Here is an 18947-nt window from a genome sequence, read left to right on the forward strand (position 1 = left end):
AACCTTTATTTAACTAGGCAAGTTAGTTAAGAACAAATTCTTATTTACAATGGCGGCCTACCCTGGCCAAACCCTGACAACACTTGGACAATTGTGCGCCACCCTATGGGACTCCCAATCACATCTGGATGTGATATAGCCTGGATTTGAACCAGGGACTGTAGTGACGCCTCTTGCACTGAGATGCAGTGCCTTAGACAGCTGCACCACTCGGGAGCATCACCATAATTGCCCCATAACATCAGCATAATTTCCATATAACATCATCATAATGTCCCCATAACATCACTAGAACATCCCCAAATGTTCCATAACATCACCTCAATGTCCCTACAATGCTCATATAACATCACCTTAACATCCACCTAATTTTCCTATAACATCACCATAATGTCCCCATAACATCATCATACCGTTCCCATAACATCACCGTTGTTTCCTAATATCCAACACCATATGACCTTTTAACATTTTAAATTAATGTAGCTATTTAATTTGGAATTTTAGGACCCCTTTGATTTGGAATTTTAGGACCCCTTTAGCTATCCCTAAAAAATATTTTATGAAACATTGAATTTGGATTTACTAACATTAGCCTGTAGAAATGCATTGAATAACAGATTCATACATGGGGAAAAAAACGTTTGCCCTCAGAACAGTCTCAATTCATCGCGGCATGGACACTACAAGGTGTCGAAAGCATTCCACAGGGATGCTGGTCCATGTTGACTCCAATGCTTCACACGGTTCTGTCAAATTGGCTGGATGTCAATTTGTTACATGGACCATTCTTGATACACACGGGAAACGGTTGAGCGTGAAAACCCCAGCAGCGTGCAGTTCTTGACACAAACTGGTGCGCCTAGCACCTACTACCATACCCCATTCAAAGGCAATAAAATATTTTGTCTTGCCCAACCTTACCAACATAATTAAAGCAGTAAAAATACATGTTTTGTCATACCCTTGGTATACTGTCTCATATACCACAGCTGTCAGCCAATCAGCATTCAGGGCTAGAACCAACCACTTTATAATGCAAATGATAAAGTTTGAGTCCTTAATGCTGATTGGCTGAAAGCCCTACCCGAGGTACGACACAATGTTTTATTTGTACTGTTTAAATTACGTTGGTAACCAATTTATAAGGCTGTTCTTATGCACGGCTCAAAGCAGAGTGCCTGAATACAGCCATTAGCCATGCTTAAATATGCTTCAATGATTGTGAGCTCTTGAGTCTACATATGCATGCTCTTCCTTACCAGAAAATGCCATCATTTTATTGGCAGGGAAACACATTTATTGACAAGAAACACATAAAGAAACAGGACCTTGCCACCTCCACCAGACAAATACAAAGATATACAGTACAACTAATATACATTACAATCACATCTACACAAACGAAATACCTGATAATACCATCACCAAACCTGCATTTCCTTTATTGACTCCACGGGGACTGAGGGTTGGGACCTGTTTCTCAAATTGCACTTCGCAGAACGCGAGCTGAGAGACATGTTGTTTCCACACCACCACGAATATGTCTTTGAAGTGTGAATACAATATCAGAATTCTGGAAACAGTTGCAAGTTTTTCATGTCACGCGGGATTCTTATATTTTGGTCCTTGGTGTCCTGGGCTGGCTCGAGGGGCTCAAGCTGTAGTTCTCAGATAACACTTTCGCACCAATTAAATTGTGTTAGCTGTTTCCTTGGTTACGTAGGACATTTTTTTGTGCATTTGCTAATCGGGATCATTGGGACGTCCATACCCTACACCGTAACCATAACCCATACCCTAACATTAACCTTAAGTATAACTCTTGCCTAACCCCAACCTTAACATTTAACGTAACCTTTTTCAATGTCAACTTCAATGGGGTATGGACGTCCCAAGGAATCCGGATAGCACGGACCGTTTTTTTTCCTGATGGGAGCAGCTACAAGTAGTTCCCTGCAGGCTGCACCATGATGACCATAGAAATAGTTAGGCTAGAGACACCACCAATCTACATGATTTGTCACGGTCCACTCATGGGGCCACAAAGCAACTTCTCATTATCTCATTGAGAAATGTCCGATATTGATTCATTTTTAATCAATGTAGAAAGATAAGTTTGTAGGATGGCTTTTTGGCCTTTTTGGTTTTTGTGTAGGCTGCTAGTCCACAGTTTGTCTGTCATCTTTCTGTAATAGTATATTCGCGTTAATTTGTAACGTTACCCTAGAGGGAATGGGTCACACAGGTGGGATGCACAAGTATGGAGAGCATACAGGCCTATACAAGCCTTCATCTTTCAAACAGTCTGTGTAATTAATGATTATTTCCAGGAGAGAGGGCCATGAATTGATACATTGGTGCAGCTGTTGAGTGTGTCACAGGATGCAATTATATATATTTTCAAGATGCCTCGATGACACTTTGTAATATAGGCCCTGAGAAGAGCAGAGACCATTTATTTCCAAATTCACACAGTAAAATCAAGTAATGAAGAGGATTATTAACGGCTTTGTAAACTGCAGAATTTGTGCATCCCAACATAGGCCAATCGGTTTACCAACACTACGAAGAGGACAAAATGCATGCATAAAGGTACCGTATACTTTTTAAAACCAGTGGGTGGCAGTGTTTGATCGAAGAATGAACCGTCTGGAGACTTGATAGCGGACGTCTATCAATCATTATTGTAGGTAGATCTATACAATCTCCAATGGAAAATAATAACATCAGGCCAGTTATGATCATAAATAGTCGAAATGTCTTGATTATTCCCAGTGAAGGAAGTGCTTTTGTGATAAATAACATCTCATAGCTATGTTTTCCTGTTGGCTACCATAGCCCATGATATGTATATGTCTATATTCCATCATGTCTGGTGGTCAAGTGTAACCTGGTCCCAGATCTGTTTGTGCTTTTGCCAACTCCATTGTCATTGTCATTGTCAAACAAAACAAAACATGCTTGACATGATACTTGCGTAAGGAGTTGGCAAGAGAGCAGAAACAGACTGGCACCCAGGCTACACCAAGTGGCCTTTATGATTTGGCTCCCCTTTCATCCCATTTGTGGCGCACAATGCCTCAAAATATCAGGGATATTCCTGCAGCGCCAGAGACCCCATACAAGACCTCCCCTTTATCAACGGACTTCCCCTCTGCCTCTGTGCTCAGGCTCTGGAGCGCCGCCGATCGGTAATAAGAATTTTCATTCTCGCCAAGATGGAGGTCTCTTGCCTATTGAAGATAGAACAGATTGCCTGCGTGTTACAGTAGAATATACTTTCAATGGTGTTGCATTTCCATTTTCTCGGGAAAATCTAGAGGAAGTAAATTCTTTGGAGATTATTTTTCCACATCGGTATTCCAGCCATGAGCTCTGGAGAGGGAATAGATGAGGCTGCTAAGGATGCGGCCGACATAGCGGCGTTTTTCAAGTCGGGTAAGTGAAAGAGGGGCGAGCACCTCTGGTAGCTCACTGTATTGATAATGCCATCTACATTGTTCCCGTATAGATGTTAAACTGATCAACAAATCCAGCCATTGGTGGGTGGATGCGTTAGAGGAATACGATTATTATCCTCCTAAACAGGCTCCCTGTCATCCTCTCTGTTTTTATTCCAATATGATAACAGAGTCAACCTCGGATTATAGTAAATTACGCACACTTCAATGTAAAAAAGAAGAAGAAAAGAAAACAGGTGTCGTGGATGGTTTATAATCTAGAAATTAAATGTAAGAAATGTATCCCTATCCCGAGATGTGTGTAGACTACATCTTTCGATTATTCTGTACCCTGCGTCGTGGCCAACAAACATTTTGCAGTGAGCTGCTTGTTAGTCAGAACCACATCCTGTAGATTGTGATAGCCTATCATGTAAACAAACTGTAGCCTATGATGCCGTCCAGGTGAAGAGGCTGCACAACCTATCTGGACCATAACTGAGTTTTAGGCCAGGCCTACGTATCCTCTGGACATCACATCTTCTTGTTTACTCTCATACAATATGTTATGGAATAACCAAGAATAGACCATCACTTTTTTCTATTGCTGTTTTGTTTATTTAGATACCCATTAGTCCATCAGGGCAATACACAAATCCCTATAAAATGAATCCTTACAAAATATTCAGATTATTGTGTTATTAGTGTTATTGAGTTTAACATATCTAATACTATTTAGTTTATCTCTGGTATACATTCTAATGATCTCTCTAGTCAATTTAATGACCGAACACAATGTTGTTTTTAAGTGCTTCTACACAACACACTGCCATCATTTCCCCCCACATTAATTGGGGTAAGAATGTCATTCTGTTGAATTAACATTTTGTAAAGTAAAACAAAAGTACATATAGGTGCCCTGGGAACATCCTATGATCATGATGAGACCACCTCAGATGATCCACAGTCAGAGCAGCTGTTCATTTGCGCTCCGCTGTTTCTGTAGCACCTGGTCTGGTGCATCTTGGTCAAGAAGTCTGTTTCCCACCATCCCCATTGATGACACACAGACGTACGTTTGAGTGGGACAGACAGGGTCAAGCTGAAGTGAAGAAGGGACTGATTCTTTTAGAAAGATGAGTGATATAGCCTAATGATTTATATAATCTATTATATTCTTTAGTGTATGCATGTTACACAGCATTGACTTGAGCTTTTAGGTCACTGGAGTCTGGAGGTAAGAAAGTTAAGAAAGAGCTGTCTAAAGACAATGTTAGGAAATGTGTTTGGCAAAGGAAAGTCCCAACATTAATGGAGACAAGGGACCTTGAACTATAAGCTGATGGTAATCTCTAACAAGGTAGAAATATATGAATCGGCCTATGTTCCTTTCTCCCATAGTTACCACAAATATTTTCTCTCAGTTTCTCTTTAAGACAGCTTGGAATGCTATAATGGATTGTATTCTATTGTTTCAGTCTATAGTTGGTATGTGGCCAGTGTTTTCTGTTATAGTTGCTATAGACCATGTCCTGGGAGTTAACAATAGCAACATGAACCTGAATGATGTGCTATTGTTGTATTTTGTGCAGTGTTCAAGCTAGTAAGTCATTTGCATGGTGATGCATTTAGACTTTCAAATTTCACACATTATGTAGATGCTAAAACTGGGATAGCTAGTCGTGACGGTGTAAGAGAGAGGCCAGTGAAACACAACGCAAACAACATGACCCATAACTGTGTCCAAGCATACGATAGGAGCAATTGATATGTTGTCTGAGTCCCAAAAGGCACCCTATTCCATATAGTTCACTACTTTTGACCAGAACCCTATGCCTTTGAGGTACTATATAGGGAATATATTCACTATCATAGGGTGCCATTTGGGATGCAACCATGGATATGTTGTTTGGCCTGTCAGTATCCTACAACACCATGAAGCCACAGGGAAAGGACAGAAAAGGCCATCCCACTTTCTGTAACCTCTCCAGTAGGGTTCCTAATTGCTGCTGGCTTGTTGAGCATTGAAATCTTGGCACAAAGTTGCTCTTTCTTGTTGCACTGAAAGACATTTCTTAATTTGGGAGCACTGGGTGCACCCACTGTGATGCCCTAGTTCATCTCGAGTAGGACTTCGGTTGTGCACTACTTTTGACCAGGGTAGGGATAGGGTGCCTTTTTGGACTCGTATGGGCTGTACTAGACGGCCTGGCTGAAGTTGTTATATGTCATTTAATTGGGCAAATTTTAGTGTTCACCCTTTGAAGAGTATCTAACGTGATGAAATACTAGACAGTCTGTATTGGAAATTGATACGCATAACATAAGCCATAGCTCGATGATTTAGTGAAGTCAACTATCAAAACAGTGTTCTTTTCAGTTTATGGAGACATATTTCTGTTTGGAGTTGCTGTGGGAGTCATGGAGATGTTGTGCTAGTCATAGTCATCTATAATTCCTCGTCATTATCTTGTGATGAGGTAGACAGATGGATGTTATTATGTCATTCCCACATACATTGTATAGATCCTCACATTGTATACTGAGTCATCCTCTTGTGAGCTAATCAGTGAGGCGGTCGTAACTTATAGTCCACTTGACGGTGAGGCTCATTACAGCAGCTCAGTAGCATGCATGCCTATGATGTCAGCCCACACAAAGTTTTAGGTCTATGTCCCAAGGAATTCTAACTTTTGCACTGTAAGCTTATATTCACTTTACACTGAGTGTACAAAACATTAGGAACACCTTTTCATAGACTGACCAGGCGAATCCAGGTGAAAGCTATGATCCCTTATTGATATCACTTGCTAAATCTACACCCATCAGTGTAGATGAAGGGGAGGAGACAGGTTGAAGACAGATTTTTAAGCCTTGAGACACTTGAAACATGGATTGGGTATGTGTGCCATTCAGAGGGTGAATGGGCAAGACAAGAGGTTGAAGTTCCTTTGAATGGGGTATGGTAGTAGGTGCCAGGCTCACCGGTTTGAGTGTCAAGAATTGTAAAGCTGCTGGGTTTTTCACGCTCAACAGTTTCCCCCGCGAATCAAGAATGGCCCACCACCCAAAGGACGTCCAGCCAATTTGACACAACTGTGGGAAGAGTTGAAGTCAACATGAGCCAGCATCCGTGTGGGAATTCAACCCCTTGTAGAGTCCATGCCCAGACGAATTGAGTCTGTTCTGAGGGCAAAAGGAAGGAGTGCAACTCAATATTAAGAAGGTGTTCCTTATGTTTTGTAAACTCAGTGTATATTAATACTATGTATTTACTATTTACCTAGTTATTACATTGGCACAGCGTGTAGTTTTCAGAGCTTTGGGAAGGCATAAGGTTGTCTTGGCCTGTTTGATGTGAGTTGACTCTAACAGGGATCATCCTGTCCCTCACTGTACTGTAAGCTGTTGTAATGCAGAGCTGCTCGCTGGCTATTCATAGCGTATTGTGGCATTGCCCATTAGCTTTCAATGACCCAAATCAGGAGGTCATTTTCAGTGGCTTTTTAAGGATAGCAGACTGAATGAATTGTGTAATTGAATTATGCTTATTTTTCTTGCTTTTTAAGAACAAGATGAAAAATGTATGAGGTATTACTAACTTCAATGACACAGCATCATGCCATGCTTTCAAATGAGTACGATGTAGCTCAATCAGGTAGTTCTGATTTACAAGTTTTTAATTTAACTAGGCAAGTCAGTTAAGAACAAATTCTTATTTACAATGACGGCCTAGGAACTGCATTGTTCAAGGGCAGAAGGCCAGATTTTCTTTACCTTGTCAGCTCAGGGATTTGAGCTAGCAACCTTTCAGTTACTGGCCCAACATTCTAACCACTAGGCTACCTGCCGCCCCAAGGTAATAAGATACTAGTCATCCATCATACCACCAGTAGTTTAATGAGACCAATGGTTCCAACAAACATATAGTGTTTACTATGTCAAAGTACCTTCTATTTTTGTACTGTAGTCAGGCACCATTTTCCACCACATAGCTGCCTTGCTTTGCCCATTTACCATATTACACAGTGGGGTTGTTCTTGTGAGAGGACGGCCGTTACATTGGCAACGGTATAAATCAGGATATTTTCTGTGTACATGATTGTTCCACTATCCAGCTCAGAGCAGGCTGAGGTTTGCCAAGTACTTTCATTTGATTGGTTCTTTGGAAAAGCCCCTTTACTAAGTTATGATGTCCCCATTCCATTTAAATATTACTTGCTTTCCAGTGGTGATATTATGCCATAGAAAGGTCACAGTTATCATCTATTTACCATCAATTGTTGGACATGACCATTCAAATTGTCTTTGTCCGTTTAGGAATGAAAAACGAGTTTATGACTAGGCCTAATTAGACTGCCCTGTAATGTGAGCCAAATTGTTGTACTATCTGTGATCCAGCGTTATCACCCAGTGGGATCATGCTTATCGAAGTGGAAACCTAAGTGTTATGTAATAGAATGTCTACTGGCTGCTGCTGAGGAACAGACTTGACTAAAGTCTTCTTAGCTGTGTCACAATAACGGTGTAGTGTAGTAGGGATCAGATGCTCCAGAATCAATTCACATCATGAGGAGGGAGAGGGGGAGAGAGAGAGGGGGCGAGAGAGAGAGAGAGAGAGAGAGTGAGAGAAAGAGCGAACGAAAAGAAGGACAGAAAAACCACCTCTGCAAATGATAGAGTGGTAAAGGCTAAAGTCAGGGTGGAGTAGACCATCATGGCTTGCTTTTATACATATTCTACAGTCAGAAAGAATCCTCTTGCATTCTATTGCAAAGTAATTGGCAGTTGCTTCTAGTGGAGTAGAAGCAATCAGCCCAGAGTGGCATTGCACCATGAAAGAGCCTCAGCCCAGCCGCCATCATGCCATCCTCCTCATAATTGGAAAAAGAAGAGCTTTTGACTTAGCTGTTCTGTTTTTCCCAGACTCACTTCGGTGGTTTGGTTTCCCTCCTCCTCTCTTCAGCTAGTCTACTGTATGCTTACAATGGAGAGCAGATGTTTTAGTGCTGCTTGACTGTTATGTTTATTGTAGAGCTGTTTAAAAAGCAGCCTGCTGAATGTCTTTTATGAGATCCATGGCATTTATAGTATAGATTATTTAGAGATACTAGGCTTTTCACTGACCCACAGAACTATATCAGGCCACATCTCACTCAAAGCATCAATCTGTGCACAATTTTGTACTATAGATCATGAACTGTAGGCCTATGCGAGTTGAGTGGAAGAAATCTAAAGAAAATTATTAAAATTGCATGCATGATCAGAAGGATAGCAAAATATTTACCGGGAAAGATTCGTAAGCGAAAAACCCAAGCATGAATTGGGAGTCAGGTGAACTACTGTTCTGTGGTCTGGGGAAATTCATCAGAAAGTGAGATTAGGAGGCTGCAGATTGCACAGGATTATTTTATGGTGGAAATATGATTCTTCTCTTGTAGTCATGCACAATGCTCTTGGATGGTCATCAATCATCAAGATCAGAGAAAAACACATGCTTATTTTATTTCACAATGTACACCATTTAAAATGGTATTTCTTTTCACACAATGGTTTCAGTTGGTAAGAGACAATAAATACATTGTCCCCCATCTATGTCTTATCTCGGCAGAGAATAGAAATAGGCAAAATAACATTTCGATTCAGAGTAATAAAGAAATGGAATAATTTATCTGAGCAAACTAGAAACCTTTCAATTTATAAATTCATACAATACTTAGAACCACTTAAAATATAATAAATTGGAAGGTTGTGCAGGACTATGGTAGATGAAGGAACCAATCTACCTTTGCATACTGCTAGATTATTTATCTGGTCTATATGGCAGTGTATTATGTCTGTTTGTAACAGTGTGTTAAGTGTGATCGTATTATAAATTGTATTTTAATGTTTAAGGACTCATGGAAGATTAGTCCAAGTGAGGATTAAAAGAGATCCTAATAAAATAAAATAAAACACTAAGTAATCCTTACAGGGTAAGGAAACCAATATGTCATTTTGTAATTTGGGTGAACTATCCCTTCAAAAATGTACATTTCCCATTTAAATTGTCCAGATTTGCATACAGATAACCGTCAATGTCAATAAGTAGGAATTGAGCATGCAGAGTGAAGTCAATAACTAGCCTAAGGGATGGCTTAATTCAGTCAAGGATATAGAGGTATCAATCACAGTAGCCTCAGCCTGCCACCCACGTTGCCTGGGGGCCAGGAAGGAAGGAAAGAAAAAGGTATTGTGGGCCATGAAGAAGAAGAGTGGCTGTGGGCTAAGCCTGCCTGTGTGTCTCCTTGAAATCCCTCATCTGATAAGAGAGGATTTCCTATCCATCAGTCAACCTCAGCCACCCACACCCTACCAGACACCCACACCCAGCAGCCCCCTCCTTCCCAGCACTAAGGAGGCGTCTGGAATCAGGGCATCTCATCTCAGAACCCTGGCCTCTTAGGTGTCTGTCTGCTGGCCTGCCTTCCTGTCTGTTTCCCTCTCAGAGACTAGCTGTTATATCAAACAGAGCAGCAGGGTTTTATGTGTTTCTGAGCTTATATATTAACACCCCTCTTCTCTCTGATGGTAATAATAAACTCAGACGCACACACATACACACACGCGCATTTGATCCTGCCCGTCGTTCATACAGGACGGCATATTAAAAATCATATACTGTTAAAAGCCTTTGTTATGTTTTGAGAACATGCCTTTCCTCTTTTTAATGAGGTTGAGACACACACACACACACACACACACACACACACACACACACACACACACACACACACACACACACACACACACACACACACACACACACACACACACACAGACAGGGCTCAGTTTGGGAATCAAAGCAATATGGCCCATAGTGGGACTGAGCTAGGGGATGTTTGGTGTGGTGTGGTTGCAGCTGTGTGCCCTCCCTGTGCTTGTCTCCAGTGAAAAGCTGTGCACAGCCTGTCAAACAGGAACTCCACACGGAGCGAAACATCCTCTCCCCTTTGTTGTGTCTTTGGCTATGCCGGATTAAGTGATATGACATGCTATTCTATAAAATCATTTCGACGTAATTAATATTACCTGATTGAGCTAATCATGTAAATGTAATTAACTAGAGAGTCAGGGCACCACGAAATAATATTTATAGAGCTGTTATCTTCCGAATAAACTCTTAAAGACCTAGTAATATTTTACATCAATAGCAGTCAATATTCATCGTCACCTTAATTCAGTCTCATCTGAAAGTTGTAAATTCTTGGTTATCTGCACAAACCCTGGCTCACAAGTTGAATCAGCAATACAAAATTGGGTTTAATTATTTATTTAATAAATACCTAACTAATCACACAGAATTACACATACACATCATTAAATCATAACTTGATTACAAATTACGTCATAAAGGAAAATGTCCCTAGCGGGCGGAACAGATATGACAGCTGGTTACACAAAAGAAAACGGCTGGGTTTGAGTGAAAGAGCGGGAAGACTGAGGAACAAAGGGCGAAGCTGTGCTATCATAAATACAGAATCTTATGCATTCTACCGCCCATTTGGAAAAGGAAAATGCAATAAATATTTACTCTGAGCTGCGCTTCGGTAGGTTGGTGGTAGATGGAAGGCCGTGTTGCCCAACCGAGTCCTTTGTCCTTTGAAGAATGTCTCTGCTGGTAAATTGAATACGTTGTAGTAACGTCGTTGTGTGGTAGATGGGATACTCTGTCTGTTCCTTCCTAACCTGCGTTTGCAGATGCTGTTGCTAACTCAACGGCTAGAAGGTATCACTTCTGTAGTGAATAAGAGTTCAAAGTTCATACCTCTCGCAACCAAAGCTCACACTGATGTTGGCTTCGTTCTGTAGTTATTATCTGAACCATTCTTACATCGGACAGTCATCCTCATATCCTCGGAACAGGAGGTTACATTGTCGTCAAGGCTTTATATTTTTTTATAGCCCATGTCCCTTCACATGGGCGGGCCACTGATTGAGCAGAGTCCTACCTTATGAAAACCCAAATCTCACATTTTAGAAGCTAAAATCACATTTCATCCCATCACAAATAATTTCATATTCAAACATTTAAATTGAACAACAATTCCATGTGAATCCGATAACTCTGATGTGGAGACTTTCCACTGTAGAGTTTATGTCATCTTATCATTGATGAGAATGTCTCATGACATCATATTCATTAAGTACTACCGCATATGTTCAATTGGTCGGATTACCATAATATAGTTAATTTCCCCCCACCTTCTGATGTTCCCAGAATCTCTATGTTAACCAAGGGTTTTGCAAATGTAACATCAGTAGGGTAGAGAGAGGAAAAAGGGGGAAGAGGTATTTATGACTGTCATAAACCTAACCCCAGGCCAACGTCATGACACCTTTGAAGACACTAACATGTTTAGATTCTCCTCGTGCTGCACTCCGCCAGTAGTCGCCTGGTTTAAATAGATCACGTGGATAGTTAGACATGTGTAATTGACTGTAACTCACAGCCATTTCCATGTTTGAAAGCCCCTAGGTGAATAGGCAAGAGTAGGATGCCAGTGATACAATGCCAGAGCTACAATGTAGGATGGCAGTTACAAAACCTAAGGCTTCATCTCACAGCAGAGGACCCTCTAGTCTATATTTACATTCCTTAAAAATTTTTTTAAAAACATTTCATTCATTTAGCAGATACTGTTAACCAGAGTAACTTACAGTTAGTGCATTCACCTGATGATAGCAAGCACATTATCACAGTCATAGTAAGTACATTTAATAAACAAGTGTTAGTTCAAGAAAGGCAAGTTTTTTGGGGGGGTGGATTTGGGAGGTTTCTGTCGGATCATCATCATGTGCATTCCCGGTCACATGTCTTCAAGACACTTTAATTGTGAGCTTAATATAGCTTAACGTCAAATCCACAATGATGTTAACATCGAATAGCCACTGCAGTTCGCCGCCCATTTAATCCCTAGCAGCAGCATATGCTGGTTTGTCTTTTGAGAAGCAGGCAAAGTGGAGCTAAGCTGGAGCTATCCCTATATCCTGATAGACGAATGACCCAGAAAGAAGACAGGGCTGTACTGCCAACAGCCCTGTCACGTTCTGACCTTAGTTCCTTTGTTTTTGTCTGTGTTTTAGTATGGTCAGGGCGTGAGTTGGGGTGGGCAGTCTATATTTGTAAATGTTGGGTTTTGAGTTCGGCCTCGTATGGTTCTCAATCAGAGGCAGCTGTCAATTGTTGTCCCTGATTGAGAATCATACTTAGGTAGACTGCGTTTCATTTTTGGTTTGTGGGTGTTTGTTTCCGTGTGAGTGTTTGGGCCACACGGTACTGTTTCGTTTTGTTCACATCGTTTATTGTTTTGTTCCAGTGTTCAGTTTGTTTATTTAAAAAAGACATGAACACTTACCACGCTGCACCTTGGTCCTCCTCTCTATCTCCAGACGACATCCGTTACAAGCCCACAACACCACAGTACTGTCATAGGCATAGAAGTGAGTCAGTCTCAGTCAGAATGAAGAGAAAGCCTCACTTAACCCACTGTATTATGCTACTGTAAAAATCAGAGCAGACGATGACAGACTGTGTTTAACTTTAATGACTCCAGGTGAATTATCCAGCATTCCGGATTCAAATATATCATTTTTTTCAGGCCTGTGGCGGTAGAAAGATCTACAGATTCCCGCTCAGGAGTTCTATATCATGATTCATTCCTGTATCAGTTTGTCAGTGTAACCAATGTGAAATGGCTAGCTAGTTAGCGGTGGTGTTCGGTAATAGCGTTTCAATCAGTGACGTCACTCGCTATGAGACCTTGAAGTAGTTGTTCCCCTTGGGTAACGATGCTTCGAGAGTGGCTGGTTCGAGCCCAGTTATGGGCGAGGAGAGGGATGGAAGCTAAACTGTTACATCAGCTGTAAGTCATTTGGTGGCTTCTTGTTCAATTCTGTTTGCATCCCAAATGGTACAATATTCCCTGTATAACGCATTACTGCTGTATTAGGAATAGGGTGCCATTTGTGACACAGCCCATGTTTCATGCTGTTTCATGTCTTTGACTAGCCAGATACTGGGATCAAAGCAGCTCTTCCTTGTCCTCTCATCTGCAGGCAATAATCACAGGCTCAAGGTCAGAAGAGATTCTCAAAGCCAGGCCACTGAATTCATTCACTGACCATTCTTTTTCATCTTAATTTTTCTAGATTCTCTCCCTCTTTCAAAATGTGAGCCCAAACTGGACGAACCCACTCAACAAGCAGGTCATTTATTTACTTTATTATTTTTGCTTTGTCTGTGGAATGTATTGTATATTTGTGCTACGCGTATGACGTGACATCTTGCTTTGGGATACCCTCTGAGATACCTGTTTCTGCATGTTCGTGGTCAGGTTTGGTTAAGAAACAGAAACAGATCCTCTCATATCTTGTCGAGAGACAGAGAGAGAGAGAGAGAGAGAAAAATTACCTCTCATATGGCTGCTGTTGCCAGTGACCTGCTCTTCGTGCACCCCAGCTGATTGAGAGTGAAAGTTAAGTACAGAGGGTTTGGCTTAACTGAAGGTCCTCATCACTGACTCAGTGCCATCAGAGCCTATCGGTGTGTTTTTTTCATCATGGATGCTTTCTTGTGTGTACTCATTTCCTATTAGGCTCTACATGAAGTCTTGAAGGTTAATGTGGTATAGAGTTTTCACCCGTAATGTTCTTCATGGCTAACTGGTCACTGACCTGCTTATTTCTCAACAAGGTGACATAGGCAGACACACACACACAGACACGGCTACACTTGACTATTTGGCACGTGGTCAACCGGACTGTCACCTGCTTATTAACTGAATGCCATCACGTTCTCTGTGTTCTTTATGTTCCGAAGGCCTAAGTTTTAAAAACACACTGCCCAAACTTCGCACCTAGACTGACTTCACTTCTGTTAGGTGAAGTGAAATATTTAACACATTTGTATCTACTATGATGAACATGTTAGAGGCTACACATTAATTTGCAGGTGTTTCAGGTGCCAAGTTAATTATATAGGGTTAATAATGAGTTTCAATTAGGATATGTGCTGACTCTGCTCTTACTGAAGATGGACTGTTGGCCAGAGGGGAAAACGGTTATGTGTGAATTATTCAATAAAGTTGACCAAACATTTTTCTATCTGCTGAAAATTCCCTTTGGATATTTTGAATGCTACGTAGGTAGAAGAAGTAGGCTATGTTATGTCATGATTATTTTAGCTTACCTTCTGCTGGTGGCCAAAAATCTACCACGTGCACTAGGTGCAGTGTTCTTTTACAATTCTCTTTCCATATTGATATGCTTGTATCAGTCTAATATAGAACATCAGTATGTCTTTCAGGCAAGCATTATGATCATTCTTTGCCTGTCTTTCTTACTGATAGCAATGCATTTTTTCTGGAAGATTTCACTTGAACATAAAGTGTAAGATTGTGTGTAATTGAAGTGTATAGGCTAAACCTTACTATAATCTCCCAGCAGAACACAGTACTGTCTCTCCCTTAATTTGGGCTTGCTGTGGATCAGGATCAGTAGGAGCAGTTCTGCTCTGTTCTGTTCTGTGTTCCTGTGGGAGAGACAGAGGCACACACACACACACAAAAAGATCTGCTCTCCAGAGGAGGGCCTGTCTTTGGCCGCTGCCAAACCTCTGCCTGTGCTGTCAGTAGAGATCAGACCTGCTATGGTGACAGGGCTGGGATGGGATGTATGGGAGGGCTGGGTTAGGAGGGCTGTGAGGGCTAGGCTAGGAGGTCTGGGCTAGAAGGGCTGGGCTAGGAGGGCTAGGCTAGGAGGGCTGGGCTAGGAGGGCTGGGCTAGGTGGGCTGGGCTAAAAGGGCTGGGCTAGGAGGTCTGGGCTAGAAGGGCTGGGCTAGAAGGGCTGGGCTAGGAGGGCTGGGCTAGGAGGTCTCGGCTATAAAGGCTAGGAGGGCTGGGCTAGGAGGGCTGGGCTAGGAGGTCTCGGCTAGAAAGGCTAGGAGGGCTGGGGCAGAAGGGCTGGGCTAGGAGGGCTGGGCTAGGAGGTCTGGGCTAGAAGGGCTGGGCTAGAAGGGCTGGGCTAGAAGTGCTGGGACAGGAGGGCTGGGCTAGGAGGGCGTAGGAGGGCTAGGATAGGCCATGCATTAAAACATGAGAGCACTCCTTTCATGTCTGTTGAAAGCAGGAGGAGAAGAGAGGCTCGCTAGCTCTCGCTCACACACTCCCTCAGACTGTATTACTGAGATGAATACGATCATACAGTATGAAATGAGTAGCAACAATAGACATTTACTCTGTGAACCATTTGCCCATGGTCTATTGTCATTAAACATACAGTTGAAGTCGGAAGTTTACATACACTTAGGTTGGAGTCATTAAAACTCGTTTTTCAACCTCTCCAGAAATGTCTTGATAAACAAACTATAGTTTTGGCAAGTCGGTTAGGACATCTACTTTGTGCATGACACAACTAATTTTTCCAACAATTGTTTACAGACAGATTATTTCATTGTATTACAATTCCAGTGGGTCAGAAGTTAACATACACTAAGTTGACTGTGCCTTTAAACAGCTTGGAAAATTCCATAAAATGATGTCATGGCTTTAGAAGGTTCTGATAGACTAATTGAAATAATTTGAGTCAATTGGAGATTGTACCTGTGGATGTATTTCAAGGTCTACCTTCAAACTCAGTGCCTCTTTGATTGACATCATGAGAAAATCAAAAGAAATCAGCCAAGACCTCAGAAAAAAATTGTAGACCTCCACAAGTCTGGTTCATCCTTGGGAGCAATTTCCAAACGCCTGTAGGTACCACGTTCATCTGTACAAACAATAGTATGCAAGTATAAACACCATGGGACCACGCAGCCATCATACCGCTCAGGAAGGAGACGCGACTACGGTTCGCAACTGCACATGGGGACAAAGATCATATTTTTGGGAGAAATGTCCTCTGGTCTGATAAAAACAAAAATAGAACTGTTTGGCCATAATGACCATCGTTATGTTTGGAGGAAAAAGGGGGAGGCTTGCAAGCCGAAAAACACCATCCCAACCGTGAAGCACCCCCGTGGCAGCATCATGTTGTGGGGGTGCTTTGCTGCAGGAGGGACTGGTGAACTTCAAAAAATAGATGGCATCATGAGGATGGAAAATGATGTGGATATATTGAAGCAACATCTCAAGGCATCAGTCAGGAAGAAAAAGTTTGGTCGCAAATGGGTCTTCCAAATGGACAATGACCCCAAGCATACTTCCAAAGTTGTGGCAAGATGGCTTAAGGACAACAAAGTCAAGGTTTTGGAGTGGCCATCACAAAGCGTGTGAAAGGAAGGAGGCCTACAAACCCGACTCAGTTACACCAGCTCTGTCAGGAGGAATGGGCCAAAATTCACTCAATTTATTGTGGGAAGCTTGTGGAAGGCTACCCGAAACGTTTGAACCAAGTTAAACAATTTAAAGACAATGCAACCAAATACTAATTGAGTGTATGTAAACTTCTGACCCACTGGGAATGTGATGAAAGAAATAAAAGCTGAAATTAATTATTCTCTCTACTATTATTCTGACATTTCACATTCTTAAAATAAAGTGGTGATCCTATCTGACCTAACTGCCAGCAGCATACCACCCTGCATCCCACTGCTGACTTGCTTCTGAAGCTAAACAGGGTTGTCCCTGGATGGGAGACCAGATGCTGCTGGAAGTGGTATTGGAGGGCCAGTAGGAGGCAATCTTTCCTCAGGTCTAAAACATATTCCGAACCCCCAGGGCTGTGATTGGGGACACTGCTCTGTGTAGGGTGCTGTCTTTTGGATGGAACGTTAAACAGGATTCCTGATTCTCTGATGTCATTAAGGATCCAATGGCATTTATCTTAAGAGTAGGGGTGTTAACCCTGGCTAAATTCCCAATCTGGCCCTCAAACCATCATGGCTACCTAATCATCCCCAGCTTACAATTGGCTCATTAATCTTCCTCCTCTCCCCTGTAACTATTCCCCAGGTTGTTGCTGTAAATGAGAATGTGTTCTCAGTCAAATTAAATTGTTACTAGGATTAAATGTCAGTAATTGTGAAAAACTCATTTGAAATGTATTTGGCTAAGGTGTATGTAATCTTCCGACTTCAACTGTACATACAGCCAAATACCTCTCAGATGGCGCAGCAGGACTTTAGGATTCCCTAATGTAAGAACAGAGACACATCTCTGGCTGCCATCTTTATTCTGAGAGCAATTCCAGGAAATCCCTTTGAGGACCATTAAGTCTTGTGTTTACACACAGAATGAGTCCAGAGTGTGTTCACTGTTCTCTGCTACGCGGCAGGGAGCAATGTACAGCAGGTGGAGAACCCTATTTCCATAAATATCTGATTTTATACAGCAGCAGTACAGCTTGGTTCTCTGTTTGCATCCAGCTAAACGTCCTGGACGACAGTTTGTCAATATCACCACACTCAGCAAGACATGCTGCAAAAGCCACATAGATCTTTTGCTTACACTTGCCCACAATACACAGAATATGTCATTTAGAAAATGAAAAGCTTTTGTAATATGGAAAATAGCATCAACAAATTACTGATTATAATGCTATATTACATTTAAATTATTTTCAGCACAAATCACTGAAGGTTATTTTTTATTTAACTAGGCAAGTCGGTTAAGAACAAATTCTTACTTATAATGACAGCCTACCCCAGCCAAACCTGAGCCAATTGTGCGCCGCCCTATGGGACTCCCAATCACGGCTGGATGTGATACAGTCTTAGACCGCTGCGCCACTCAGGATGACTCCTGTTGGTCAGTAGCACAATAGAAGACCCTTAGCAGATTATCATCCCATCTCAATAGGTACCTTGGTAATGCTTATTGTATTTATTTATTTCACCTTTATTTAACCAGGCCAGTCGAGAACAAGTTCTCATTTACAACTGCGACCTGGCCGAGATAAAGCAAAGCAGTGCGAAAAAAAAACAGAGTTACACATGGGATAAAGCTACCTGTGTCGTGAAGACATTAACATGACCAGTTCAATATTGCATTGTATAATAATGATATAAACTCAGCAAAAAAAGAAACATCCCTTTGTCAGGACCCTGTCTTTCAAAGATAATTCGTAAAAATCTTCATTGTAAAGGGTTTAAACACTGTTTCCCATGCTTGTTCAACGAACCATAAACAATTCATGAACATGCACCTGTGGAACGGTCGATAAGACACTAACAGCTTACAGACTGTATGCAATTAAGGTCACAGTTAAACTTAGGACACTAAAGAGGCCTTTCTACTGACACTGAAAAACACCAGAAGAAAGATGCCCAGGGTCCCTGCTCATCTGCGTGAACGTGCCTTAGGCATGCTGCAAGGAGGCATGAGGTCTGCAGATGTGGCCAGTGCAAGAAATTGCAATGTCCATACTGTGAGACGCCTAAGACAGTGCTACAGGTAGACAGGAAGGACAGCTGATCATCCTCACAGTGGCATACCACATTTAGCAACACCTGCACAGGATCGGTA

At 41.8% G+C, this 18947-nt stretch overlaps 1 protein-coding gene across 5 annotated transcripts in view; it reads left to right on the plus strand.

Moving 5' to 3' along the window:
- The first annotated feature begins 3199 nt into the window (after positions 1 to 3199).
- Positions 3200 to 18947, plus strand: part of LOC109901917 (triple functional domain protein) — a 139407-nt gene continuing 123659 nt past the window's right edge. For 2 of the 5 annotated variants that reach the window (XM_031788336.1, XM_031788341.1), the window contains exons 1-2: positions 3200 to 3441; positions 13635 to 13691. In XM_031788336.1, coding sequence (XP_031644196.1) covers positions 3372 to 3441; positions 13635 to 13691 — 127 coding nt within the window. In that variant the 5' untranslated portion in view covers positions 3200 to 3371. The remainder of the gene's footprint in view (positions 3442 to 13634; positions 13692 to 18947) is intronic. The other 3 variants (XR_004202781.1, XM_031788311.1, XM_031788324.1) reach the window with 3 other exon arrangements.

The sequence above is a fragment of the Oncorhynchus kisutch genome, linkage group LG2, assembly GCF_002021735.2.
Source record: "Oncorhynchus kisutch isolate 150728-3 linkage group LG2, Okis_V2, whole genome shotgun sequence".
Lineage (NCBI taxonomy): Eukaryota > Metazoa > Chordata > Actinopteri > Salmoniformes > Salmonidae > Oncorhynchus > Oncorhynchus kisutch.